At 49.1% G+C, this 27,056-nt stretch overlaps 1 protein-coding gene across 1 annotated transcript; it reads left to right on the top strand.

Moving 5' to 3' along the window:
• The first annotated feature begins 1,757 nt into the window (after positions 1 to 1,757).
• SLAMF7 (SLAM family member 7) lies at positions 1,758 to 20,781 on the top strand. Its single transcript, XM_054711608.1, has 7 exons — positions 1,758 to 1,875; positions 10,975 to 11,307; positions 13,656 to 13,928; positions 14,143 to 14,250; positions 14,670 to 14,770; positions 16,611 to 16,673; positions 17,697 to 20,781. Exons 1-7 carry the CDS (start codon positions 1,821 to 1,823, stop codon positions 17,766 to 17,768), a joined length of 1,005 nt encoding a protein of 334 aa, XP_054567583.1. The 5' UTR covers positions 1,758 to 1,820; the 3' UTR covers positions 17,769 to 20,781.
• The last annotated feature ends 6,275 nt before the right edge of the window (positions 20,782 to 27,056 follow it).

The raw sequence follows: 27,056 nt of genomic DNA, 5'->3' as shown, positions 1-27,056 counted from the left end.
TGTTTCAGCCAGGAGGTGGTAAATTCTTCCATAATGATGGGAAGTTCTCGGTTCAGGAGAATGAACTGCATTCCAGTGTTAGCATTTCATGTCCCAGGGTGTACAGCTCTCAGCCAGGTTAGAATGTGCCTTCTCTAATCAGAATAGAACAATCACAGTTAACAGAGCATGATTAACATAACTATAGCTATTAATATAACTATAACTATTCTTATAACTATAGCTATTCCCTATTATTCTATTTCTACCCCTAACAATCTTAGTATTTACTATACTGTTATTACAGAACTAGAGGCCCAGTGCACAAAATTCATGCTCTGGTACAGTCCCTAGGCCTGGCCTGTGATGAGGGCCATCTTCCCCAGCTGTGCCCCCCACTGCCACCCACCCCCAGTTCTCCAATCGCCATCAGGTAATTGGAGCCTGCCGGCTGGGGGGAGAAACCAAAAGGTCTGCCATTTTGCCGGCTCATCGGCCCCGCCCCTCTGTGTGTGGAGCGACTGGTGGGGTGGGGGCTTTGGCCTGGCACCACCTGCTTCCCCCACCACCATCCTTGGTTCCCCGTTCACCTTTGGGCAATCAGAGCCTGCCAGCCAGGGAAAGGGACCGAGAGGTGGCCATTGCGCCTCATAGTGACTGGAGCGGTCATTCTGGTTATTCCACTATTTGGGTCAATTGGCATATTACCCTTTTATTATATAGGATGTACTTTTTCTACTTTTGCAAAAAAAAAAAAAAAAGTTCGCTGTCTAACTGTATGCCATGTTAAGCCAGCAGCAGCAGCAGCCTCATACATTGTTTTTACTGCCTGTTTTGACTGCATTATTTTTAAAAAATATGTTTTATTGATTTTTTTACAGAGAGGAAGGGAGAGGGATAGTTAGAAACATCCATGATAGAGAAACATCTATCAGCTGCCTCCTGCACACACCCTACTGGGGATGTGACAGCAACCAAGGTACATGCCCTGGACCAGAATTAAACCTGGGACCCTTCAGTCCGCAGCTGATGCTCTATCCACTGAGCCAAACCAGTTAGGGCAGACTGCAATGTTTTTTCTTGTGTTTGATTGGCTTTAGGTCTACCACTTCTGCTTCCTTCTTTTAAAAAATTCACTTTAGCCCTAGCTGGTTGGCTCAGTGAGTAGAGCTTGGGCCTTCGGACTGAAGGGTCTCATGTTCAATTCCAGGCCCTGGTCGGGGTACATGTGAGAGGCAACCAATCGATGTGTCTCTCACATAGATGATTCTCTTACTCTCTGTGTGTCCCTCCCCTTCCTTTCCACTCTCTCTCTAAAAAAAAAAAAAAAAAAAAAAAAAAAAAATCAATGGAAAAAAAATCCTCTGGTAAACATTAACACACACACACACACACAAATCACTGTAATGTCTCTGTTGACCTTTTATTCCTATTTGCTTTATTTTCTTCGTGGTTTCTCTTGATTTCCCACTTCAATATTGTTTTTTATGAAGTACCGATTGGAGCCTCTTGTCTGCCTAATTCTTAATGATGAATACGACTTCTTTATATATTAGGGATACAAGATTCTTGTGGAATAATGTATTACAAATATCTTTGCCCACCATGTGGCTTGCCTAACTTCTCTGAGCCTGCGGTTTCTTTCATCACCTTTGGGTTTCAATTTCTTTTTCCCTTCATGTACTAACTAGCCACCGAAAAGGAAAGAAAAAATTAGACATGACTCATTCTCATTTGTCAATCTCATGACCCTCCTCCTTTCTGTAGACCCCCTTGGAGAGAAACCTGAACGCCTCAGGAGGGAAGTCGCCCATTTGAACGGCTGCCCTCCAGAGAGCAGTATGCCTGCTTCCCCAGCTAGCTTCCTCCTCATCTTTCTCCTCTGCCAGCTCACAGGTGAGTCCAGCAGATCCTCCTGCTCTCCTGACTGCCTTCCCCCGAGAGGCGTAGCTCTAGGTCCTGGGTCCACGCTGGGGCTGTGACTCCACTCCGGAGGCCCTGCTCCCTGACCTAATATTGCCTTTCACATCCTCCTGTCTCTGAATCAGAGGGCAGAAAGAGGCTGAAGAGAGAGGAAAAGAACGGACTCCGGGGACCGGCTCCCCTTCTGAGCGTCCAGGGAAGGAAGGGCTAGAAGGAGTGGTGTTGGGGATCAGGAGGACCTGTGTTCTACTCACAATTTCTGCCACGGATTAGATGAAGAATGTCATCTTCCCTGGACATCAGCCCTCTCTCCCTTGGAGGACATCTTTAAAAAGAAAATAATATTATACGGGTGTATGTTTATTTTTTCATAAATATATATATTTAGCCCTGGCCTATGTTGCTAAGTGGTTAGAGTGTTAGTTTGCAAAGGGTCACAGGTTAGATTCCCAGTCAAGGGCACACACTTGGGTTACAGTTTCAATCCCTGATCCTTGGCCCTGCTCGGGGCCCATGGGGTTGGTAACCAATTAATATGTCTCTCTCACATCAATGTTTCTCTCTTCTTCTTTTTTTTTTTCTCTCTCTCTCTCCCCCTCCTTCCCTTCCACTCTCTCTAAAAATCAATGGAAAAAATATCTTTAGGTGAGGATTATAATATATATATATATATATTTAAGATATTTCCTTTAAATACATTTATAAGATACTTATATATTTTATGTTTAGAAATATATTTTTAAATGATATATAAAACAATTATATTGGTGAAAGGAAATATTTTAATTTTATCTCTCTTTATTGTTGAGAGTATTACAGGTCCTTCCCACCTCATTGCTCCCCTCCATCCAGTTCCCCCTCCACTCCAGGCCTTTACCACCCTATTTTCTGTTCCCATTGATAATACATATCTATACTAATAAAGGGTAATATGCTAATTAGACCATGTCCGACTTCCTTCCAGACAAAGTCACATTGGCAGGGGTCAAAGCAGAGGTGGTTAGGGAGATCAGGCTAATAGGGGAGAAGATAGGGGGCGATCAGGCCAGCAGGTGAGCAGTTAGGGGATGGCCAGGCTGGCAGGGGGGCAGATAGGGGGTGGCCAGGCCAGCAGGGGAGCAGTTAGGGGGAGGCCAGGCCGCCAGGGACAGGGGGGCAGTTAGGGGACGGCCAGGCTGGCAAGGGCAGGGGCCAGTTAGGGTGTGGCCAGGTCGGCAGTGGGGGGGGGCAGTTAGGGGGTGACCAGGCAGGCAGATAAAGTAGTTAGGGGTGATCAGGCAGGCTGGCAGGGGACCAGTTAGGGGGCAACAAATTCAGCAGGGGGGCAGTTAGGGGCAGACAGGCTGGCAGGGGAGCAGTTAGGGGGTGACCAGGTCAGCAGGGGGCCAGTTAGGGGGTGGCTAGGTGGCAGGGGAGCAGTTAGGGGCAATCAGGCAGGCAGGTAGAGTGGTTGGGGTGATCAGGCAGGCAGGTGAGTGGCGAGGAGCCAGCAGTCCCGTATTGCAAGAGGGCTGTTCCACTGCTGGTTTAGGCTCCATCCCACAGGGATCGGGCCTAAACCAGCAGTCAGACATCTCCCAAGGGGTCCCAGATTGGAGAGGGTGCAGCCGGGCTGAGGGACCCCCCCTCCCCCTCTGCAAGAATTTCATGCACTGGGCCTCTAGTCTATATATATATATATATATATATATATATATATATATATATATAACCCTAATATGCAAATAGACCAAACAGTGGAACAACCGAACAACTGGTCACTTTGACATGCGCTGACCACCAGGGGGCATGTGCAGAACATGGCAGGTGTTGGCCACGGTGGGTTGGTGGAGCAGGTGAGCAGGGGGTGCCAGACCAAGGTGGGGTGCGGGTCTGGCACCCCCAGCTCACCTGCTCCACCAACCCACCGTCATCGGGGCAAGCCTCTTGTGGTAACTGAAAATTCTTCGCTCCCATGTGCCACGGTATATAGCTACCTAGAGCTCACACCTGCTGGCGCTGGCCCCGCTCACACTCACTGCTGCTGCTGGAGCTACTTATTGCACCCGCTGCTGGCACCTGGAGCCAGCGCCGATCGCTCAGTGCCGTCAGTGGGTGCGAGTGGCGGCTGCTGGCCCCGATCACCCCTCAGGGCTTCTCCACCTCCCCCTGCTCCTGAGGGGCAATCAGGGCAGCAGCCGCTGCTTGCACCCACTGACAGTGCCGGCACCACTCGCACCCTCTGCTGGTGTTAGCCCCAATCGCTCTGCACAGTCAGTGGGTGCAAGTGGGGCTAGCACTGTCCTCGCATGGGAGCAGTGGCAGCGGGAGCAGGGCTTCCAGCAGACAAGAGACTGGGGGCCGAGGGTGGGAGGGCCAGGCTGAAACCCGCCCCTGTGCCTACTGCAGCCTTGCCTCCCACAGTTCCTTTCAAGGTGCACAAATTCGTGCACTGGACCCCTAGTGTACATATAAGATCTTTGGTTAACCTCTTCCTTCCCCTCCACACACCCCTTCCCTCAGAGATCCATCAGTCTGTTTCATGTTTCCATGCCTCTGACACTATTTTATTCATCAGTGTATTTTGTTCATTACATTTCTTCTTTGTTTATTTTGATTTTTAGATACAATTGTTGATAGATATGTATTTACTGCCATCTTATTGTTCATATTTTTTATTTTTTTCTTCTTCTTCCTCTCTTAAAGAATACCCTTCAACATTTCATGTAATACTACTTTTGTGGTGATCAACTCCTTTCACTTTTTCTTGTCTGTGAAGCTCTTTATCTGAACTTCAATTCTAAATGATAGCTTTGCTGGGTAAAGTAATCTTGATTGTAGGTTCTTGCTTCTCATCACTTTGAATATTTCTTGGCACTCCTTTCTGGCCTGCAAAGTTTCTGTTGAGAAATCAGCTGACAGTCATATGGGCACTCCCTGTAGGAAACTAACTGCTTTTCTCTTGCTGCTTTTGAGGATCTCTCATTGTCTTTAACCCTTGGCATTTTAATTATGATGTATCTTGGTGTGGGCCTCTTTGAGTTCATCTTGGTTGGGACTCTCCATGCTTCTTGGACTTGTAAGTCTATTTCTTTCAGTCTCAATGAGCTTTCTTCTTTACTTCTCTAGGTGTAGGACTTCCATTCAGCCAGATTTCAGGCAGTTCTGAATGATGGTTGTTCTGTATTTTAGCTGTAATTTTGATGTGGTTGTGGGAGGCAGCATTTACCTAGGCCACCATCTTGGTTCTCTAATTTTATCTCTTAAACCAAGCATTTTTGTTTGTTTCATTAATTCTCATCTGAGAAATGTGTTTTTTTTGTTGTTGTTGTTGTTGTTGTTTGTTTCTAAGAGAGAGAGTGGAAGGGAGGGGTGTGGAGAGCGAGAAAAAAAAATCAGTGTGAGATCTATTGGTGGCTTCTCGCACTTGTGAACCAGGTACGTGCCCTTGGCTGGGAATCAAACCCCTAACTCTTCAGTGCACAGGCCCACGCTTTAACCACTGAGCACACTGGCCAGGGCTTAACCCAGAGTTTAATTAGTCCCTTTGTAGAAAACAAACTCATATTGGTCCTACAAAACAAACTCAGTTTGGCTTAGTGGATAGAACAATAGCCTGCAGACCAAAGTGTCCCAAGTTTGATTCTGGTCAAGGGCACATGCCTTGGTTGCAGGCTTTCCCCCGGCTCTGGCCCTGGCCATTGCTCATATAGGAGGCAGCCAATTGATGTGCTTCTCTCACATCAATGTTTCTCTCTGTCATTCCTTCTCTCTTCCACTCTCCCTTAAAAAAAAAAAAAAAAAAAGGAAAAATATCCTAGGGTAAAGATTAACCAAAAAAAAAAAAGGAGGCGGGGGGGGGGGGAATAAAAACTCATATTGCCCTAACTGGTTTGGCTCAGTGGATAGAGTGTCGGTCTGCAGACTGAAGGGTCCCAGGTTCGATTCCGGTCAAGGGCATGTACCTTGGTTGCGGGCACATCCCCAGTAGAGGGTGTGCAGGAGGAAACTGATCGATGTTTCTCTCTCATTCGATGTTTCTAACTCTCTATCCTTCTCCCTTCCTTTCTGTAAAAACAAACAAACAAAAAAAAAACAATAAAATATGTTAAAAAAAATAACATATTGTAGGTACTTTATGTTTAAGGCCATGAAGGACTGGAAACTTCCTCTGCCTGTCACAGTACTCAGGTCTGAACATTTTACTACCCTCAGGGATCTCAGAACAGATCAGGAGCTCCATATAAGTTAGGAGTACGCCTCCGGTCATCAGACTCCGGGGATACCTCCAGCAGATGTCTCTCTGAATCTGACAGAGCTGATTTGTTTACACGTGCCCCAGGCCTGCGTGAAATGATCTGGCCAAGACCACACAGCCAGCACGCCCAGTCCTTTCCTCCCCACCACCTGGCCTCACCAGCTGTTCAGCATGAGCAGACACGCGCCCTCCTTGAGTTCATTAGAAGTTTATTTAGGAAGCCCCCGGTTCTAAGCAGTTGATCCTAAAATAGGTTCTCACCTTATAAACTTTTTCCCTGAACAGAAATAGTGATTAATATGAAACTTAGAGAAGGGGACGTGGGGGAGGACATGGCGGGTACTCACCTAAAACCTGAACTGTGGGCAGACTTGGGGGAGCAGGTTAAGGGGTGGAGGTGATAACCCGAAGTAAAGGCAAGTGGCAAAGGGAGGGAGCTCTTTCTACATTGGAGGGCATCTGAAAGCGGACTCTTCTGATACCAAAAGTATCAGTGTCTTGGCTAGAGCAGAAGAGAAGGCAAAGTGTCTCCTGCCCCGGCTCCCTTCACCTCTGAAGGCAGGACTATTAGTGACTGCTCCCTGCATGGTGTGAAGTAATCAGTGACTGGTCTGCAGGCATCAGGTTCCAGACCAGCCTCCTGAGAAGCTTACTTTGCCAAGAAGCTATGCCAAAACTAAAATCTGTGGGTTTTTGTTTTTGTGTTTCAGTCTCAGCCTTCCTTACGAAAATGAGACAAATAAAAAAGAAGTAGTTTTAAGGTGTGTTCCTTATAAACACCTTCCCCGCCCCTTCTCCTGCTTCCACTTTGTTGCAGACTGCTCTGTACTTCCCCAAAACCGTATGCACACTTCATCCTCCCCCAAGTCCTGGCCAATAAATAAAGGTTGTTCTCTTTCTCCTATGAAAGTTGAGAACACCGAAACTCCAAGTGGTAAGCGGTGAGGCGGTAGTGGACAGAACGCAGACCTCTGAGACAGAGGAATTAACTAACTTCAGATCCCACTTCTCTCATTTTCAAGTCTGGGGACTTGGGAACGTTACTTAGCATCTTGTAGCCCCAGTGTCCTCAACTATAACGTGCAGCTTCACCTCCATCTCATGGAATTGCTTTGGGGATCAAGAAAGATAATGCCCATTACACTAGTGTTTGTTGCTGGAGTTATTATTATGAAGGAACCAGAAGGAAACCCGGCTCTCCTGACTTCCGGTTGACCCAGAGCTCTAAAGCGTTCACAGCACTCCACGTGCCTGGGAGAGGAAGCCAGCTCCCACCCTCCTGGGTGATCTGGAACCAAGTGCCTATAGACTTTGGCTAATTCACAGCAAAAGGCTCTGTCCAATAGCCACCCTGAGGAACACCTCCTTCTGAAGAATTTAAAGTAAAAAATAAATGACTGGTGGATTCTTACTGGGTGGGTGTGAGAAAGAGCTGGAGACTTCCTCGGGGAAGGGCTTTGAGCTGGGCATTGTGGGTCTTGAATGCAGTTGGAGAGGCCGAGAGAATGACACAGCACAAACACAAGCTTGTGAGGTGGGAGGTAAATGGGATCCAGTGAGGAGAGAGGACTGGCTGCTTGTCTGTTGGTAGCAGGTGGGTGGCAGTTCTGGGCTTCCTATCTTCTCACAGCATCCTGTGGTCATCCTGGCCTTAGAGCCAAAGTCTGGGCTTCTCTCAGAGACAATCCACCCAGGTTATGTGATTGCCCTGGGTTAATTACCATGCCCAAGGAAGGCTGCCACCCGAGCTGGGAGCCTGCCGTTCTTACCCAACCACCCGGGAGGCCACACCACGAGGAAGGGGTGAAATGGATGCAAATGAGGCAAGTTACACCACTCACTGCACTGACGCAGTGTGAGGGTCAGATGAGTGTCATGGGGCCAAATCTTCCCAGGTCTTGTAGGCGTTAGTAGCCACTCATGGTCTAGGCAGTGGTTCTCAAGCTTTCTAACGCCGTGACCCTTTAATACAGTTCCTCGTGTTGTGGTGACCCCCAACCATAAAATTATTTTCGTTGCTACTTCATAACTGTCATTTTTGCTACTGTTATGAATCATAATGTAAATATCTGTGTTTTCCGATGGTTTTAGGCTCTACAAAAGTGGTTCTCAACCTGTGGGTTGCGACAGCAATGGTTCTCAACCTGTTGGGACCCACAGATTGAGAACCACTAGCAGGGTCACCTAAGACCATCGGAAAACACAGATATTTACATTACAATTCATAACAGTAGCAAAATGACAGTTATGAAGTAGCAATGAAAATAATTTTATGGTTGGGGGTCACCACAACATGAGGAACTATATTAAAGGGTCGAGGCATTAGAAAGCTTGAGAACCACTGCTCGAGAGTCAGCTGATCCCACAGTCATGTTAAGTCCCCCCATTGTATTTTCCCCAAGCACTGGTTATACTCTCCTTTTTATAACACATAGTTATCAGATGATAATCTCCCAACCCCATGGCTGGCTTGCCCCCCAGTTAGATCCTCAGCTCCTAAACAGTGCCTGGCATAAATATGGAACCAAAAAAATTCTTGTTAAAGAGAGAAATGACTGAATGAAAAAAGCATGACCTACCTAGTCATGGTAAACTCTATAGGGTCACACTGGCAGGTAGAGGAGCCATCACAGAAAGGGGAAATGCAGTCGAGTTTGGGACAGCTTTGAGAAGTCTTTTATTTCTACATCACTTTTCACAGTAAATTGGGAAGGGGACACAAAACTTGTTGGGACTCACCCCCTTATTCTCTAAACTCATGTTTAGGGACTGGCATGGGGCTACTTTCTTCTTTCATGACCCCTCTTCCCTCCTGAAGATACAATTAAGATAGAACAATATACTCTATCTAGACTCGTGTTGGCAATTTGTACTGTCATCCTCCAGTTTCATTTGAATTATGAATGTGGAGACATCTATCTACCTATCTATCTATCTATCTATCTATCTATCTATCTATCTATCTATCTATCTATCTATTTATGTATCTATCTATCTACATTTATATATATAAAGCCAGTGTCCATGACAACCAGGACAACCAAATGACTGGTCACCATGAGGTGTATTGAGCATCTCTCGTTCCCTCCCCCACATCCCACAGGCTCCGAGCTGCAAGGTTTTTGGCGGACAGGCGGTGGGCAGGTGGGTGGGGCTGCAAACAGCAGCGGGGATTTCGAGGGGGGCCTCTAGTTTTCTTATATCACCGCATAATTTACACTTTTTGGCATTTACCCTGAGAATACAGCTTGTGTGCTACAGCAGGAAAGCCACACATACTTGCAGTTTTGCCACCTCCTTAACTTAAACATCTCCCTAAAACCTCAGGTGAAGAAAAAGTTACTCACAGTTGCCCTAAATGCAGGAATTACACCTACTTGAAGGCAAGTGATACCCAACCTTTATTTGACTGTAAAATATTAATTCCTTCATCTCTGTTGTTGAAGTGAAAGAATAAATGCATTAACTGATCCATCAGTAATTAAAAATAAAATTTATTTCATCTGTAACTACTTTGGTACCCTTGAGATGATCAGAGAGTAACTGAAAAACCATCCTACCTTAGCATTAAGGAGGCAGGGAGAGCAGTTGTTTGAAAAATCAGATTTCTTAACAGGATGATTTGATAAAGGCCTGAGGGACTCAAAGAATATATCCACTGACCGATAAATTATAGGGAGAATAATGTGTGTGTTTTGTGTATGTGTGTGTGTGTTCTGCTTTTCGAAAATACTCCACATTGCATTTATTTATTTATTTATTTATTTATTTATTTATTTTTAACTTATCTTTATTATTGAAAGTATTACAGATGACTCCCTTTCCCGCCCCCCATTGACACCCTCCCCCCACACGCACAGCCTTCCCTATCCCCTTCCCCCTCCTTCCCCTCTCCCCCCATCCAGGAGAATAATGTTTGAAAACAGGAATTGCCTCCTAAAAGGCATTTATTTACCCAGGGAGAGGAACCAGTTCTTTTGAAAATAAATTTAGCAAAAATGTTGGTCAAGATCCCAGACCATACCTGGGTTGCAGAATCCCCGCCCGGGTTGAGGCATGTGTGGGAGGCAACTGATTGATGTGTCTCTCTCACATTAATGTTTCTCTCTCTCCCCCTCCCTCTCTCCTATCCATTCTCTCTAAAAATCAATGGGGGGTGGGGGGAGAGAGAGAGAGAGAGAATCTGATGCTACCAAATGTTAACCTAGTCCCTTGATCTGGGAAACCTTTTGGAACCTCATTCACCTGAAGGCATTGAGGCCAGAACTCCTCCTGAAAGGAGTGGCCCGGTGAACCACCCCACTCCCAGAGGCCTCTGGCTGAAGACAAAGCTCTGAGGTAGAGCACGAGACCCAGCTCCATCCCTGACACGCTCCTGGAGGAGAAGACCTGGGAGGTTACAGTCCAAGTCTCCGCCCACTGCTCCTGGGGGAGCTGAACTAGATGCGGGTGAGGAAGGAGAGCCTTCCTGACTTGGGGCAGAGGTTTGGAGTGGAGACTCTCCCCCAGGAGCAGTGGGCAGAGACTTGGACTGTAACCTCCCAGGTCTTCTCCTCCAGGAGCGTGTCAGGGATGGAGCTGGGTCTCGTGCTCTACCTCAGAGCTTTGTCTTCAGCCAGAGGCCTCTGGGAGTGGGGTGGTTCACCGGGCCACTCCTTTCAGGAGGAGTTCTGGCCTCAATGCCTTCAGGTGAATGAGGTTCCAAAAGGTTTCCCAGGGGCCGGGTGGGTTGGACGGAGAGGCTTTCTGGGGACCTTTCTAGAGCCCAAAGGGGCCGAGTAATTGCTGGAAAGAGCAGGGACTCGCATTTATTTTATGGTTCTCTGTGTCTGCAGGACCCGCAGCCTCTGGAGCCCAGAAGGAGCTGGTTGGTGCCGTTGGTGGGTGTGTGATTTTCCCTCTGACACACTCACAAGATCGGATTGACAGCGTTATCTGGTTCTTTGAAGGTATTACTCTTGGCACCGTACAGCCAACAACGACAAACAATCCAGACACTGTCATAGTGACTAAAGGTCATAACAAGAAAAGGGTATACTTCTTGCCCGGGAACTACTCCCTGAAGCTCAGCGAACTGAGCAAGAATGACTCGGGTGCCTACTCAGTCCAAATACACAGCTCGTCCCTCCAGGAGCCCATCACCCAGGAGTACGGGCTGCGGGTCTATGGTGAGTACAATGACTGCCCAGGTAATGTGGTAAACTCCCTGATATTGGAGATGTCTAAGCAAAGGCAGGATAAACACCTGGCACGAATGTGGAAGATGGAACTCCTGCATGGTTGAAGTAGGTGTAGCTGACTTCTGAAATCCCCTTCCGCTCAGAGGTTCTGTAAGAGGCGGTGTGGTGCAACAGGTGGGTGAAATGGGAAGTGCAATCACACAGGTCAAATGCTGGCTTCTCTATTTACTAGTTGCATGGTCTTAGCCAAGTTACTTAATCTCTCTGAAACTTAGTTTCCATAATTGTAATAGGGAGGAAAGTGATACCTGTGGTAGAAAGATTATTGGGTATAAACGTCAATCACACCTCTTCCTCCTCAGATTCCAATCAATTGAGAAATAGACATAAGAATTTAGAAAGACAAAAATAGCTCTAGCTTGCCTTGTCTAGGTGGCTCAACTGGTTGGGCATCTTCGCTCACACTGAAAGATTGTAGGTTGGATTCCCAGTCAGGACTCATACGTAGATTGATTTGATCCCCGGTGGGAGCAAATACTTGAGGCAACCGATTGATCTCTCTCTCTCTCTCTCTCTCTCTCTCTCTCTCTCTCTCTCTCTCTCTCTCCCTATCTCTATCTCTATCTCTATCTCTTTTTCTTCTCTTCCTCCCTCTCTAAAAATTAATAAAAACATATCCTTGGGTGAGGATTATAAAAAACAAATTTTAAAAAAGCATTATTTTTTTCTTTTAAAGCAATCTAGGAGAAATATTTCCCCCCAAGTCTAGACCTTGGAGCCCATTCAAGAAAGATGAATTTATAAAACAATTATTCAACCACTAGCTACAAGAATAGTTGCCTCACTCACTGAGATGCAATATCACAGACACCAGGAGATGGCTCTCCAGGTTTACTTGTAGGAGGTAGGCCATTCACCTTGATCCAGGTGTGTCTTCCATACATACACAGCTGAAGGGAACAGAAGAATGCATTCTGCAGGCACACTAGCTAGGGGGAGGGGGAAAAGGGCAAACCACATTTAGCAGCAATCTTCACAGTTCAACCCACAAGTACAGAAATGCGGATGATAGACCATCTCAGCAATGAACCAATTGCTCATCCTCTGAGGGAGAGGAGTGAGCACCAAGTAGGAAGGGGCCTCAGAAGTGTTGTTCATCCAGAAGAGTTCAGGCAAAGTCTCTCCAAGGAAGTCTAAGGACAAAGAAATGGAGAGCCTCTAAAAAAGATAAAATTAGCTTACATCTAAAATACATTTAACACAACGCTTGCCATATGGCTGGGCTTAGTAACTGGCAGCTGCATTCTTGTTGACTTATTATTTACAAGAGGCTCGGTACATGAAATTCATGCGAGGCGGTGAGGGGGCACAGCCCGGCCTGCACTCTCTCACAATCCAGGACACCTTGGGGGATGTCTGACTGCCAGTTTAGGGATTGGGCCTAAACTGGCAGTCGGACATCTCTCTTGCAATCCGGGATTGCTGGCTCCTAGCTGCTGGCATGCCTGCCTGCCTGATCGCCTCTAACCACTCTGCCTGCCTGCCTGATTGCTCCTAACAACTCTGCATGCCTGCCTGATCACCCCTAACCACTCGCCTGCCTACCTGACCACCCCTAACCATTCTGCCTGCCTGATCGCCCCTAACTATTCGCCTGCCTGCCTGATCATCCCTAACTGCTTGCCTGACTGCCTGATTGCCCCTAACCACTCACCTGCCTGCCTTATCACCCCTAACCACTCGCCTGCCTGACTCATTGCCCCTAGCCACTTGCCTGCCTGCCTGATCGACCCTAACCCCTCTGCTTGCCTGCCTGATCGCCCCTAACTGTTTGCCTGCCTGCCTGATCACCCCTAACCACCTCTGCCTGCCTGATTGCCCCTAACCAGTCACCTGCCTGTCTGATTGCCCCTAACCACTCTGCTTCCCTGCCTGATTACCCCTAACTGCTCGCCTGCCTGCCTGATCACCTCTAACTGCTCGCCTGCCTGCATGATCACCTCTAACTGCCTCTGCCTTGGCCCCTGCCATGTGGCTTCCTCTGGAAGGATGTCCGGAATGATGTCTGGAAGGTCGTTCAGTTGTTAGGTCTAATTAGCATATTATGCTTTTATTATTATAGATATTACTATTGTTGTTGCTGCTGTATAGCTATGGACAAGCAGACCTAGATAGTTCTCTTTTCCAGATAAGAATGAGAATTCTGCTCTAAATTGCCACTTCTGCTCCACTCTGCAGCACCTCGAAGAGGTTCAGGTCCAGAGCTTATAGAATAATTTAGGAAAAGAGTGCTATAGGCATAGTTTCCACCTTGGTTGTCCATTTCTCTTTTATAGAGCACCTATCAAAGCCCAAAATCACCTCGGGTCTGCAGAACAATAAAAATGGCACCTGTGTGACCAATCTGACATGCTTCGTGGAACGGGGAGGAGAGGATGTGACTTACAGCTGGAAGTCCTTGGGGAAGACCTCCAATGAGTCCCATAATGGTTCCATCCTCCCCATAACCTGGATGCTGGAGGAAAAGGACATGAGCTTCATCTGCGTGGCCAGGAACCCCGTTAGCAGCAACTCTTCAAACCCCGTCTTTGCCCGGAAGCTCTGTGAAGGTGACTGTCTCTCCCCTTTCTCTAGAAGCCTAAAGTCTCAGGAGCTCTGCCTTCTTTAGCTCTTGGTCCCCATGGGAATGGGCCCTGTGTCAAAACGGGGGGCCCGTGGGAAGTCACCAGACTGGGAGAAAAGTAGCAGTTGTTCTAAAAGTTGGGTCATTTTCCTTAGCTGACTGATTCCTTCCCTGGGCCTCCACCCATTCTCTCTTTGAAGGTGTTGCTGGTAACCTAGATGTCACCATGTACCTGTGGATTCCCTTGCTGCTCATTGTCCTCGTACTGGTGTTAATTATTTTGACGATATGGAGACAAAGAGGAAAAGGTAGAGCATGTACCATTTTTGTCTTTTCCTTCATTCATGCACTTTCTCTCTCATTAATTCAACAAACTGGTGGTAGGCCTAAGGATACAGAAATGAAGAGGCCCTACTCTCTGCCTCAGGGAGAACACCATCAGCCGGCATCCCTTAGTTCTGGCTTCTCTCCTAAGGCCAAGGTCCTTCCAGTTCTCTCTCCAGTACCTACCCCTTTCAGAGCCTGGGAAGTAATGAGGGTAACCAGAAAATCCTGGGATTTTCCTGGGGTTAGCACTTAAAGTCCCATGCCCTGGAATAACCCTTTAGTTACAGGGAAACCAGTATAGGTGGTTACTCTAAGTAGGTTGTCAGATGGAGTGGTGAGCCAATGGGGGTAGTGAGTGGAAGGAGGGGCCAACTCTGATTCTCTTCCAACTTGGTTGTAGAGTCCATTGAAGAGAAGAGAATGGACACTCATCCGGAAATTCTTAACTGCTATCCCCCTTCTGGAGAGACCTCAGAGTATGATACAATCTCTAACCCAAATGTGAGTCCATTCCTATATTTTTGGGGGCCTTATCCTCCTCTCTGAGGCCCTTCTTGTTTTACTTGAGATTTTCCCATAGATTTGGACAACATGGGAGATGAGGATATACAATCCTTGAAACCCAACGCACCGTGTCTCCCCCGAGTCTTTGTGGATTCTTTCTTATGCAGAAGCTGGTGACCTCTGGGTCACCTGGTTCCGATCCAACCAGTAATGCTCACACTGTGATCTGTGGAATTACCCCTTCTCCCCACAGTTCACAATAGCTACTCAACAGCTCCTCAGCAGGCCTGCTTCCGTTTGCATAGGACACCAGGCAGAGTAGTGTGGTTTTGACATGACGTTTGCGTTGTGAGGCCAGCAGACTGGCCTTTTTCTCAAGAAGCCATCAGAAAAGGACTCAGAAGGCCCCTGGTGGCTCTGGGCCACACTCAAGGCTTCCCAAGTGTGGGTCACCAAACTACAGTAAATGAACACAAGGTTAATCCAAAGGAAACTCGTTGAAAAGAAGAGTATGAAGATAACGTTTGGCAAAAGCTAGATAAACAGAGGCAATCTGGAGACGTGAAGTAGAGAACTTTGAAAGTCTCCCTTCCCCCTGCCAAGAACAATCACTGCAGTCCAGGCTGAACTGGCTCCTCCGTGGTCATGGGGGGCTTTTCCCCAGAGGCCCATGTAATAAAATGAACACCTTAGAGCCGGCGTCCTCAAACTACGGCCCGCGGGCCACATGCGGGTGTTTTTGCCATTTTGATTTTTTACTTCAAAATAAGATATGTGCAGTGTGCATAGGAATTTGTTCATAGTTTTTTTTTTAACTATAGTCCAGCCCTCCAACGGTCTGAGGGACAGTGAACTGGCCCCCTGTTTAAAAAGTTTGAGGACCCCTGCCTTAGAGCCTCCGGATGCCACTTTCACTCCAGCCTCCTACTCTTACCTACAGCTTTTCCAAGAGGAGACCCTACATGTCCTCTCTGAAGGTGTTAGTGTCCCGAGAGCTTTTCTTCCTGTAGAGAGACTGCTCTGTGCTGCACTCAGCCTGGCTTCTGTCAGAATTGATCACTTTCTGGTGCATCCTCCATGCTGGAGACACGTTCCCAGGAGACCACAGGACTGGATGTCCTGGATGTTCAGGAATAAACTTCATTGATCCAGGAGACTTTTCACCAGCCTAGAAGGAGCTTTTGTTATTGCCGTTATTGTTTTGTTTCGTTCTGTTCCGTCAGTCATCTTTACGGACTGGTTCCAAAGGCCCTTTTGACTGATGACAAGGTTTATTTGCAAATATTACTTCAAAAATTATCCTTTAATCACCTTGGAGGCTCATAGCTCATGGGACTTATATAGCTTACATAAATATATATTTTTAAAATATATATTTTTATTGATTTCAGAGAGGAAGGAAGAAGGAGAAAGAGAGAGAGAAACATCAATGATGAGAGAGAATCACCAATCAGCTGCCTCCTGCTGGGAATCGAGCTCACAACCCGGGCATGTGCCCTTGACCAGAATCGAACCCAGGACCATTTAGTCCGTAGGCCAACACTCTATCCACTGAGCCAAACTGGCTAGTGCTATATCTTATATATTTTAAGTTCACTTAAACACAACACAGTTTTAAAATAATCTAATTATTTTGTAAACAAATTATTAATAATTATAATTACAGTCATCAACAAGAGCACTTCCCACTACCCATTCCTGTTCCCGAACCCTCTGTCCCTCCTGCTTTCTCCTCTCTTCTCTGCTTTCTTTCCTTTGGATTCTCGGCATCTCTTTGGCCTTGTTTATGTGACCCAAGGATGGATGATGATTTCTTCTTCTTCTTCTTTTTTAACAGACAACTATTCCAGAGGAAAATTCAATAAATTCTCTTTATTCCACAGTGCAAATACCCCAAAAGGTAAGAATCATGAGAGCCAAATTTCATCTTAGTTGTTCTATCACTTTTGCTAGTTCAGGCTTAGCTTAAAATTTCTTGGGCCCCAGTGATTTCATGTTTCCTGGTCTGGAATTAGAAGCTCCCCAGGATGTCCCCATTCCCTTTGCTTACAATTACATAGAATATAGAGACTAGAAGAGAATTATGCTTAGGAATCAAATGGGGGTAATGTGGAACAAAACAGAGTAGGAGAGAGCTTCTACGTAAGAATGATAGAAAATTCAGCAGGACCCTGACTGGGGACACGGATAAGGTAAAAGGCCGTGGCAAGGCTATGTACCAGCTTGCTTCTGAGCCACCAGTAAGCTGGAAGCAGGAGAGATGTGCTTTGCTTTTCCGTATTCTACCTACGATGCATCTGGTCTGCACACTCCCCTGAGTCTAACTGCGAAGGGAGTAAGCTTTAAAGTTTATTCCTTCACAGATCACACTTGGCAGACACAGTGAGGCCTTCTGTCTCCCCTTGGGACCAGATCAGAAAAGATGAGAATGGGGAAAGCAGTTTACTTAGTAAAAGGAAAGGTTGGTTCTGGTGGATTATCGGAAGAAAAGTTCAGCTCCTTAAGCCAGTGGTCGGCAAACTGCGGCTCGCGAGCCACATGCGGCTCTTTGGCCCCTTGAGTTTTTAGCAAAGGCCAGTTTAGGAGTACCCTAATTAAGTTAATAACAATGTACCTACCTATATAGTTTAAGTTGAAAAAATTTGGCTCTCAAAAGAAATTTCAATCGTTGTACTGTTGCTATTTGGCTCTGTTGACTAATGAGCTTGCCAACCACTGCCTTAAGCATTCAACAAGATAAATGTGGGTTAACCTCAAAGCATGGTTTCTCTAAGGTCAGAGTGATCACATGGTGGAGCAGGCGCAGTTGGGAGGCTTGGGTTAATCTTGGCAGTAAAGAGTATCTGGGGTGGAGGGCTCACCTGTGAGGGATACGGAGGCCTGCCTACCTTCAGCGCTCTGCATTCTTGTGTTTGCCTGGCAGATGGAGAAACCTCACTCACTGCCCACGTCGCCAGACAAATCAACGCTCTTTATCTATGAGAAAGTCATCTAAACAGCACTGCGCTCCCTCCTGTGTCATCACAAAGAAAGCAAACGAATTCACTGACACAACCAGAAAGACTGAGGAAGAACAAAGAACACTGAGTTCCTTCCTGGAAAACTATCCTTTTGAATTAGCTAATCTATAATAATAAGGCATAATATGTTAATTAGACCGGACAGCCCAACGACCTTCTGGACAAAGCCGTGGCAGCAAGGGCTGAGGCAGAGAAGGTTAGGGGCGATCGGGCATGCAGGCGAGTAGTTAAGGGTGATCAGGCAGACAGGAAGAGTGGTTAGGGGTGATGAGGCAGGTATGCAGGCGAGCGGTTAGGAGCCAGCGATCCCAGATTGTGAAAGGGTGCAGGCCGGGCTGAGGGGCCCCTCCCTCCCACCCCCCGTGCACAAATTTTGTGCACCGGGCCTCTAGTTGTTAATAACAGGAAAGGAGCAAAGGGGAGGCCAAATATTACGGGAATGTCATTTGGGCAGTTTCACCAGAACGCTAAAGCTTTGCACTCTCTAGGGAGCCACCGGTCTATTCCCGCAGATTGGACAGAGAGGAGAATAGACACATGCCCAGTCAACTGAGAGTGACAAAAGGAAAATGCTTGCTGTCAGTCACACCTCAGACTAGACCACTGGCCAGAATAGGTGTGGCCACTGCAAGGGCTTGAAACTTGGGATATTTATTCCCCTGAACAAAGACGTTCGCTCTCTTGGTTGCTCTTGACTCCTGGCTTGTGGGGCTCCCTCGCTCCTGCTTCCTGCATTTGCCATGGCCATGTGGACCCCACACACAATGGACTAATGGACTGTCACTAGCCTGATGCTGAGCGGGACCCAGCTGCAATATGGACAGAAACCCTGCACCCCAGTTCTGATTTAGCTTCACTGAAACTCCAGCTACACGTCCTCGAGGAAGGGAGGGGGACCTCAGAAGCCCAGGGAAGTCTCCTCAAACCCAGAAGATGTAATTATGTCTTCCTGGATATGTGACTGTGAATTTGTCAGCCAAACCCAAGCAAGGAGCTTGAAGTGTCTCTGCTGAAATACAAGTGCAGTGTCACACAAAGGAATAATGGCTTCACCCCAGGGCTTGGAGGTTGGGAATAGTTCAAGGGTCTGGTTGTCAAGAGGCAAACATGTACGAAGAGCAGAAGCAGACATAGCAGCCGGAAACAGATTCATTAACTAACTCCTTAACTGCGTGCCTGGCGCTGTGCTGAGCTTACACTGGTTTTGGCCAGTCATGCCCTCTTCTCTCTTGCAATTGGCCCCTCATGAACTATTTTGGTGGCAGTCCCAGGAGGCCTGGCCACCGATTCCCAACACCCAGGACGTCAGCCCCGGGTCCACAGGACGTGGGGGTCAAAGTGCACAAGGACAGAGAAGCCAGGTTTCACTGGATGGAAACTCAGAAGCGTGCCCGGAGGAGGCGGAGAAAAGGGAACCCTCGTGCACTGCTGGCGGGAATGCAGACTGGTGCAGCCACTGTGGAGAACGGTGCCAAGTTTCCTCAAAAAGTAAAAAATGGAACTGCCTTTTGACCCAATGATCCCACTTCTGGGAATATAGTGTTTCACAAAACACTAATGCGAAACATTATGGACAAAAAGGGCCACGTGCTAAACTTGACAAGCTCTGGGGAGGCCTCAGAGACCGAGAGTAACCACAGAGGATGGTCTCAAATTAAAACTTTTGGACTGAAAGCAGTTTATGGCAGGTGGCCATGCCCTAACGCTAGACTCTCCCCTGACAAAGGCCAGTCTTCACCTTAACGAAGACTGTTGTCTTTTTGCATCTGGAATAACATACCTGATAAACATCCCTTCGCAGAAACAAAGTAATTTCCCTTTGTCCGGACCCCTCAAAGCTCAGGCACCGCAGACAGAGCCAGAGATCACCAGCAACCCGCTTCGGTTTGCTTTTTTGGTGGTGATGGATAAAGCAGAGTGCTGAACTGCCATTTTCTGGAGCATTTTCTCGGTCTGTCGAGGCTTTGCTTTCCAGCAATCATTGTCAGCTTGGCTCAAATAAACTCATCAAAATTCTCTACAGTTTTGAATGTTTCTTATGCTGACAGAATATATGCACTCCTATGTTCACAGCAGCATTATTTACAATAGCCAAGATTTGAAAACAGCCCAAGTGCCCATTAGTAGATGAGTGGATAAAAAAGTAGATGATCGGTACATTTACATAATGGAGTACTATTCGACCATAAAAAAGGGAGATCTGACCTTTTGCAACAGCAGGGATGGGCCTGGATTATTATGCTAAGGGCAATAAGCCAGTCAGAGAAAGAGAAAGACCGTATGATCTCATTTATCAGTGGAATCTAATAGGCAAAATAAATGGATGCACAACATGCAAACAGAGGCACTGAAGCATGGAACAGACTGACTTATCTTCCCCCAGGCCTATCACCCTGGAATGTGAAAAGAGACTCTTCCCGCCCACCTTTCTGATGCTCCTAGTAATTTTGCAAGAGGGGACCCCTGCCCTGGCCCCTCACTGGCGTGCCAGGCCTGATTCTCATCCTGGTGCCGGTGGTTGAAGCCCAGGAGAGCCAGGACTCATCAGGGAACGTTTACAGATGAGTCCTGACCACCCCACTGTGCATCCGGCAGGAGCTGGCTGCTCACACACATCACTTGCAGACTCTTCCATGGAAATACTCCCAAAGGCAGACTCTTAACCAGGTAACCCCTGACCCTCTAGTTTAGAGCATAACCCAAAGCAAGTAAAAACATTCCTTTCAGTTTTTTATTTCATCTTTTTAAATTTAAACCCATGCTAGGTCAGCGTGGCTCAGTGTTTGAGCATCGACCTATGAACCGGGAGGTCAGGGTTCGATTCCTGGTCAGGGCACATGCCCAGGTTGCGGGTTCGATCCCCAGTAAGGGGGGTGTGCAGGAGGCAGCCAATCAATGATTCTCTCTCATCATTGATGTTCCTAACTCTCTTCCTCTCCTTTCCTCTCAGAAATCAATAAAAATATTTATTTTAAAAATAAAATAAAATTCAGAGTTCACATTTTGGTAGTCTACCTCAAAATACATTTCCCTAAAATTTTCTAGTAGTATTAAATTTCCAGTAAGATATACTATGCTGCGTTTAGCTCCACTTGTCCTTGACCCAATATTTAAACCACTTGAAGTCACTGTAGTATCTCCTTTCAGTCCCCATGCACAACCCCATGCCATACAAACCATGATCCCACTGGCAGATTCGAAAACAGACTCAGAGAGCTTATTCTGATTGCCCAAGGCAACACAGACAGTAATGGGTTGAACTGAGATTCAGATCCTGGTCCATCTGGCTCCAGATCCTTGTCCTAGAATCATCATTTTTCGGTAAGTAGGGGTTTCCCTTTAGGAGGTATTTACCCACTGCCCAGCGATGGCACTTGTTGCTAAGGGATCTTGCTGACACGGGGGAATTAGCAAGGAGGGGCACCATGAAGGAAGCCCTCTCCTCGGTGAGGAGACGCAGCTTTGGGGACCGAGGGCCACTGACTCCAGCAGTTACCACCAAATCAGCCAGCAAGATGCCTAGAGGGTGGAGAGCTGCTATGACTAGCGCAGGACAGCGGGCATGGGACTTCCCCACACATTCCTTCTCCTATTGCCCTGGCCGGGAGGGCAGAGAGCCTGGGCCAAGTGGGGGTGGGGAGACCTCCCTGGCCAACAACTCTGGGAAGAAATAGCTCCTATGTGAGCTGCAGTCAGTCCCCAGGACTCGCTTCGGCTGGAGCCCAGGGGTGTCCCAGGTGGTCAGGGTCCGAGGAAAGCCGAACATGGACACTGTTTCAACCCACATGTTCTCCAGGAGAGAGGAAGAGGGGCCCTCCGAGAAGCACAGGCAAGCGCCCCCTGTAATCCAGAAGATGCTGAGCATGGAGGGAAGCGTGACACAGGAGCTTCCTCATAAGGAAGCCATGATCTAGGCCAGGGCACCTGCTCCCCGACAGAGCTCCCCAGCGTGGCCTCAGCTCCGGGAGTCCTCCAACCTTCACCCGTGGGGCCACTTACCCTCCAGCTGTACACTCAGCGCTGCTCCCTGCTTGGGGCAGCAATGTGACTTCTTGGTAAAGTCATCTGGCTTGTCTCCCCCGTGAGTGGGAACCGCCATGGGAGAGGCATTGCAGGACCCTTCTCGTGGACCCCTGGTTCCAGCACCAGGACCCCCAACCCACGAGGCACGTAGACCACCTTGCCCCGCTGCGTCTCTCTGGCTGCAGATCTGTTGAACGTCGGCCATTCGTTTAGCCCAGATGCTCATGGAGTGGCCGGGCAGACAGAGATGGGGAACACGGTAAGGAGGAGGCCGTGGCCCGTGGAGGTAAGAGGACACAGGAGGGCCCTGTGGGGGCGGTGCTCCTGGGGAGTCAGAGGGCACGCCTGCCTCTTCCTGGGTTCTGCAGAGAAGGAGGCTCCAACTTCCTGGGGGAGTCACACACTTACTGAGCCTCATCTTTCCTTCCGCCCCGCAGGGTGGGAAATCCTGCCTCTGGGAGACAGAAATCTCTTTCTCGCTGCAGTAAAGCTCTCTGGTTCCCGCCCTAGCTGGTTTGGCTCAGTGGATAGAGCGTCAGCCTGCGGATTGAAGGGTCCTAGGTTCGATTCCCGCCAAGGGCACATGCCTGGGGTTGTGGGCTCAATCCCCAGTAGGGAATGTGCAGGAGGCAGCCGATCAATGATTCTCTCTCATCATTGATGTTTCTGTCTCTCTCTCCCTCTCCCTTCCTCTCTAAAATCAATAAAAAAAAATATATAAAAAAAAAAAAAAAAAAAAAAAAAGCTCTCTGGTTCCCTGGGTGGGAGAAGGGAGAGGGAGGGAGACAGGCAGTGTTACTGCTCATCTCTGTCTCTCCAGCAGGGGTCCTCAAACTTTTTAAACAGGGGCCAGTTCACTGTCCCTCAGACCGTTGGAGGGCCGGACTATAGTTTAAAAAAAAAAACTATGAACAAATTCCTATGCACACTGCACATGTCTTATTTTGAAGTAAAAAAACAAAACGGCAGAAACACCCGCATGTGGCCCGAGGGCCGTAGTTTGAGGACGCCTGCTCCAGAGGATCCAGTGTAGAGGTGGTGTGGTCCTCAGGCTCGCCAGCAGGGGGAGGCAGGCCTCCGTCTTATCTTCCAGCTGCCCCGCCTGGGAGCAGGGCTGGCGGTTGAGGAAGTCAGGCCTCAACAGGTGTTGCTTCTTGCAAGGTGTGTTTCTTGCAGCTCAGAAAATATACCCGGTCCCCAGAGGCCTAAAATAGCCGGTTGTGATTATTTAAAGCCAGTGACCATTTCTCACCATCTGACTTCCTCCGGGCAGGGGGGGGGGGGCAGGGGGGGCAGGGGGATAGGGGGGAGGTGGAAGTACCTGGGCCAAAGGAGCTCTCTCTGTGCGGGAACGCCTGTGTCTGTCTCTGGGCTTTGTCCGCAGTGGTGGAGGGCTTCTCCTGCAGCAGCCTGGCCTGGCCTGTGCTTGCAGAGGGTGCTGCTGGGGCTGGGGAGGGTCCAGAACCACTCACCCGTGTTTAGCCCCGGAAGGAGTTGCTCTGTAGGCCCTGCCATGGGGAGGATCCGCCTGGGTGGTCTCCCGAGATGGCCCCTGGAGTCAGCCCTGCCCCATGTCCTGCAGCGACCCCTCCCTGTGCCCCTGTCCTCCAGGTCAGAGGGGTCAGGGGCAGGGGAAGTCTCGCTCACTTCTCTGGCTAGAGGAAAGGGGCCAGAAGGTTGCAAAACAGCCTTTAGGTTCTTAGACAAGAAGGCAAAACAAGAGCTCAGCGAGATCACTGTCTTAGCCAGAGGCAAGTAATTGCTCATCGGATCAACCAGCCTGGGCTCTGTCGCCGGCTGAGCCCCAAGAATGGATCCTGCCCAGCTGGGGGTCAATCTGATGGGGGCAGGTAGGAAAGCATGGCTTCTACCCGAGTCCCTGGTCTAGTGCGGGGTTGGGGGTGGGGGGTGAGGGGATGCTGACCTCCCCTTGGGGAACCACAACAGAGATGCTATTGCAACCAGGATGGTTCAGGCTGGTGGAGAGGGGCCTGCAGCCATACTGGCAGAGGATGAACTCAAACTGGGAGGCAGACCAAGTGTGGGGCCCTTCCTCCCACCCAGTCGGTGGCTCTCCTCTTGCTTCCTGACAGCCCAGAGCCCCCCTTTTAAACATTTACTGAAGGGCCACCATGTGACCATCCTTCCCAACTTGGGGGTACAGACAAGGAGCTTAGGAGTGACAAGCCCTGCAGAAGCCTCCTGCCTGGGGACAGGTGTCCAGAGGGCTGGCTGGATGCAGGGCCTGCCTTCCAGAGACTGAAGGAAGCAGAGGAACTGCCTGGCAGATGACAGGAGCAAGGCTTCCCTCTACTTCCTGCCCCAAAGTGACTCAGGACCCCTGGGCCAGGCAGGCAGGCACGCACCGTGGCAGCAATAGTGGCTGAGCCTATTCAGGAAAAGACCACAGAGCACTTTAACTTACAGTGATTTCACATACCTTTATTCTGTGAGGTAAAAGAACAACGAAGCTCAGAGAAGTTAAGTAACTTACCCCAGGACACACAGCAAGGATCTCGGATTCTACAGCCCAAGGCTGCACTGGGTCTTTAGGGAGCCTGTGCCCCTCACCGCCCAACTCCCCCAGGCAGAACACTGGTGACAATAACAGCCTGTCTTTGCTCAACGGGTCTGGGACTTGTTGTTTTTATTTCTCAGGTCACCAGAGTTGGTGGCATCTGGAGGCCTGGCTCGCAGGAACCAAACACCCAGCAGGCAGATGGGCAAGCAGAATGCCAGCATATTTGTTTAGAGGGACTGGGACTTGTCACTAAGGCTGTGGTGGGGTTCTGCTGGAGCCACCCGGCTCACCCAGGCGGCCCCCGGCGAAGGGAGCGAGCCCAGCCGGGAGGACGCGCATCTGTCAGAGTGGACAGGAGGTGGTGACCTGCCAGCGAGCCTCAGGGAAAGGCGTTCTGGGCTGACAGTGTCCCTGGCAGAGTCCTCTCGCCTCAGCTTCTTCATCGGCCACCTGAGCTGATCACAGAACAACCCAGAAGCGCTGGGAGGAGTGTAAGACACCATGCGCGCATGACAACGTGCAATCACGAGGAGCCCTTGCATCTGGGGCGGTGGCAGCGCCCCGTCCTTAGCCAGGGGCATTCACAACAGCTGCCTCTGCAAACAGAGCTTCCTGGCCGGGCTGCGCTGGATCTGCCACGAATTCTTGCCATTCCTCTGAGCCCTTCTCTTACACAGAGTTTCTCCTGAGAGCCAGATGCCCAAATAAGCCACGGGGCTGCCACTGTATTTGGTGACATTCTTCTCCCGAGGGTGTTCACCACTCAACTTCACGGAGACTCTCTGTTCTTCAGGATTGGAGGACACTGCACCTCACTCTCCTCACCCACACGCCCCCCCCCCCCCCGGCTTCCAGTTCGGGACCTGGGTGCCAACCTGTCCCCATGTTTCCTGTAGTGACATCAGCCACGTGACTTCCCCTCGTAGGACCTCAGTTTCCACACCTGTCAGTTGGGGCACGGCCACCCCTAGGCGGTTGGGAGGATTAGACTTGAAATGTGTAAGATGTCTGCCGCCTTGCCCAGCATGCGGGGGGACTCGGTAAACTGCAACGTTTGCTATCATGAGAGTGAGGCGGGTTTCATAAGCTTCAATTTAAAGATCTCGTCTCTGTAACTGTGGTGTGACCAGGGCTGACTAATGACAAGACTTTGTTTTTTGTTTTGTTTTTTTTAACTATATTTTTATTGATTTCAGAGAGGAAGGGAGAGAGAGATAGAAACATCAATGATGAGAGAGAATCACTGATAGGCTGCCCCCTGCACACCCCACACTGGGGATGGCGCCCGCACCCTGGGCCTGGGCCCTGACCGGAATGGAGCCGTGACCTCCTGGTTCATAGGCTGATGCTCACCCACGGAGACAGGCCGGCTGGGCTGATGTGAGACGTTCTACATGGATTACCATCAGAGCCCATGGCGCTGGGGGTGAACTTCACAAGCAGGGTGACAGGGGCGGTTTCCTGCGGACATCTGAACCAGGCCTGCTGTGTCCCTCCCTCCCGGGCCCGCCCTCAGGTCAGTGTCCCAGATCCCGCTGATCCCCTTTCCAAGTGTCCACTCTGGGCAGAGCGTGGAGGCTGAGGAAAGGGGAAAGGGAGGACACCCTGCAGAGTGGTCTGCCCCCGGCACCCCACAGTGTTTCTAGCCTGGAGGCCTCAGGGGTCCCGAGGAGCCGGGAGATTTGGGGGCGGGTGAATGGAGAAGAGGCCTTTCTGAAGGGCCTTTCTTCTCCCCAGTGGCACCCTCCCAGCCTTTATCCCCCCCCTCCCCCATACACTCTCTACACAATCCCCTGAGAGTCGGGAAGTCCCAAGCAGGTCTTCCCCGGGACCCCCAGTTCAGGCACAGCTCTAAGAAAGCACACAGCCTGCTCCCCACCGCTGCGACCTGGAGCCGCCGGGGCCCGGAAGCAGGCACAGCCCCGGGCAGACACACAACCACGGCCCCTTGTGCTGTGGTGCCCAAGAAAGCTTACAGTCCCCTCAGACTGTCCCCCCAATCCCTGCTCACTCGTGGGGGGTAAGCACAACAGATGTTTTGTTTCTGTTTGTTTGTTTTCATGAGGGTGGGGTTTTTTTGCATTTCAGAAACGTTTTTAAAAATATGTTTTTATTGATTTCAGAGAGAGGAAGGGAGAGGGAGAGAGGGATTGAAGCATCAGTGATGAGAGAGAATCACTGGTTGGCTGCCTCCCCCACACCCCTTACTGAGGATTGAGCCCACAACCCAGGCATGTGCCCTGACCTGGAATTGAACCATGATCTCCTGGTCCGTGGGTCGACACTCAACCATGAGCCACACCGGCTGGGCTTGTTAATAGTTCTTACACCACAAGAGTCGAAGGGGTTTTCTGAAAAGTGCTGAAAGGATAATGACTTAATGTCTTGAGCATTTAATTAAAAGTCTACCAAATTCTAGATTGTATTAACCATCTCACTTGCCTAATGCTGTGAGTTTTGCTGGCTTCCTCATTCTCACAGGGGCAGTGCTCTGACTTGGGGAAGGGGTACAGACTCTGTATTTGAACATTTGGGCAACAAAGATTTGCACCAAGCTCAACATGGAGGCCACTGTCTTTGCAAATGAAGGAATAGGAATTTAAGCTTAGAGTCAAAGTGAATGACTCTATTCAGTCCTGGAGTCTCCCATCCTGAGCAAAAGCTCTCACCACACCGCAGAGCCCTTCGCCGACGCCGGAGAGGCAGCCGAGAAGCGTGG

The sequence above is a fragment of the Eptesicus fuscus genome, chromosome 22 (genome assembly GCF_027574615.1).
Source record: "Eptesicus fuscus isolate TK198812 chromosome 22, DD_ASM_mEF_20220401, whole genome shotgun sequence".
In the NCBI taxonomy this organism is placed as follows: domain Eukaryota; kingdom Metazoa; phylum Chordata; class Mammalia; order Chiroptera; family Vespertilionidae; genus Eptesicus; species Eptesicus fuscus.
Note: the sequence above shows the minus strand (reverse complement) of the source record. Positions and strands in the feature narration are given on the sequence as shown.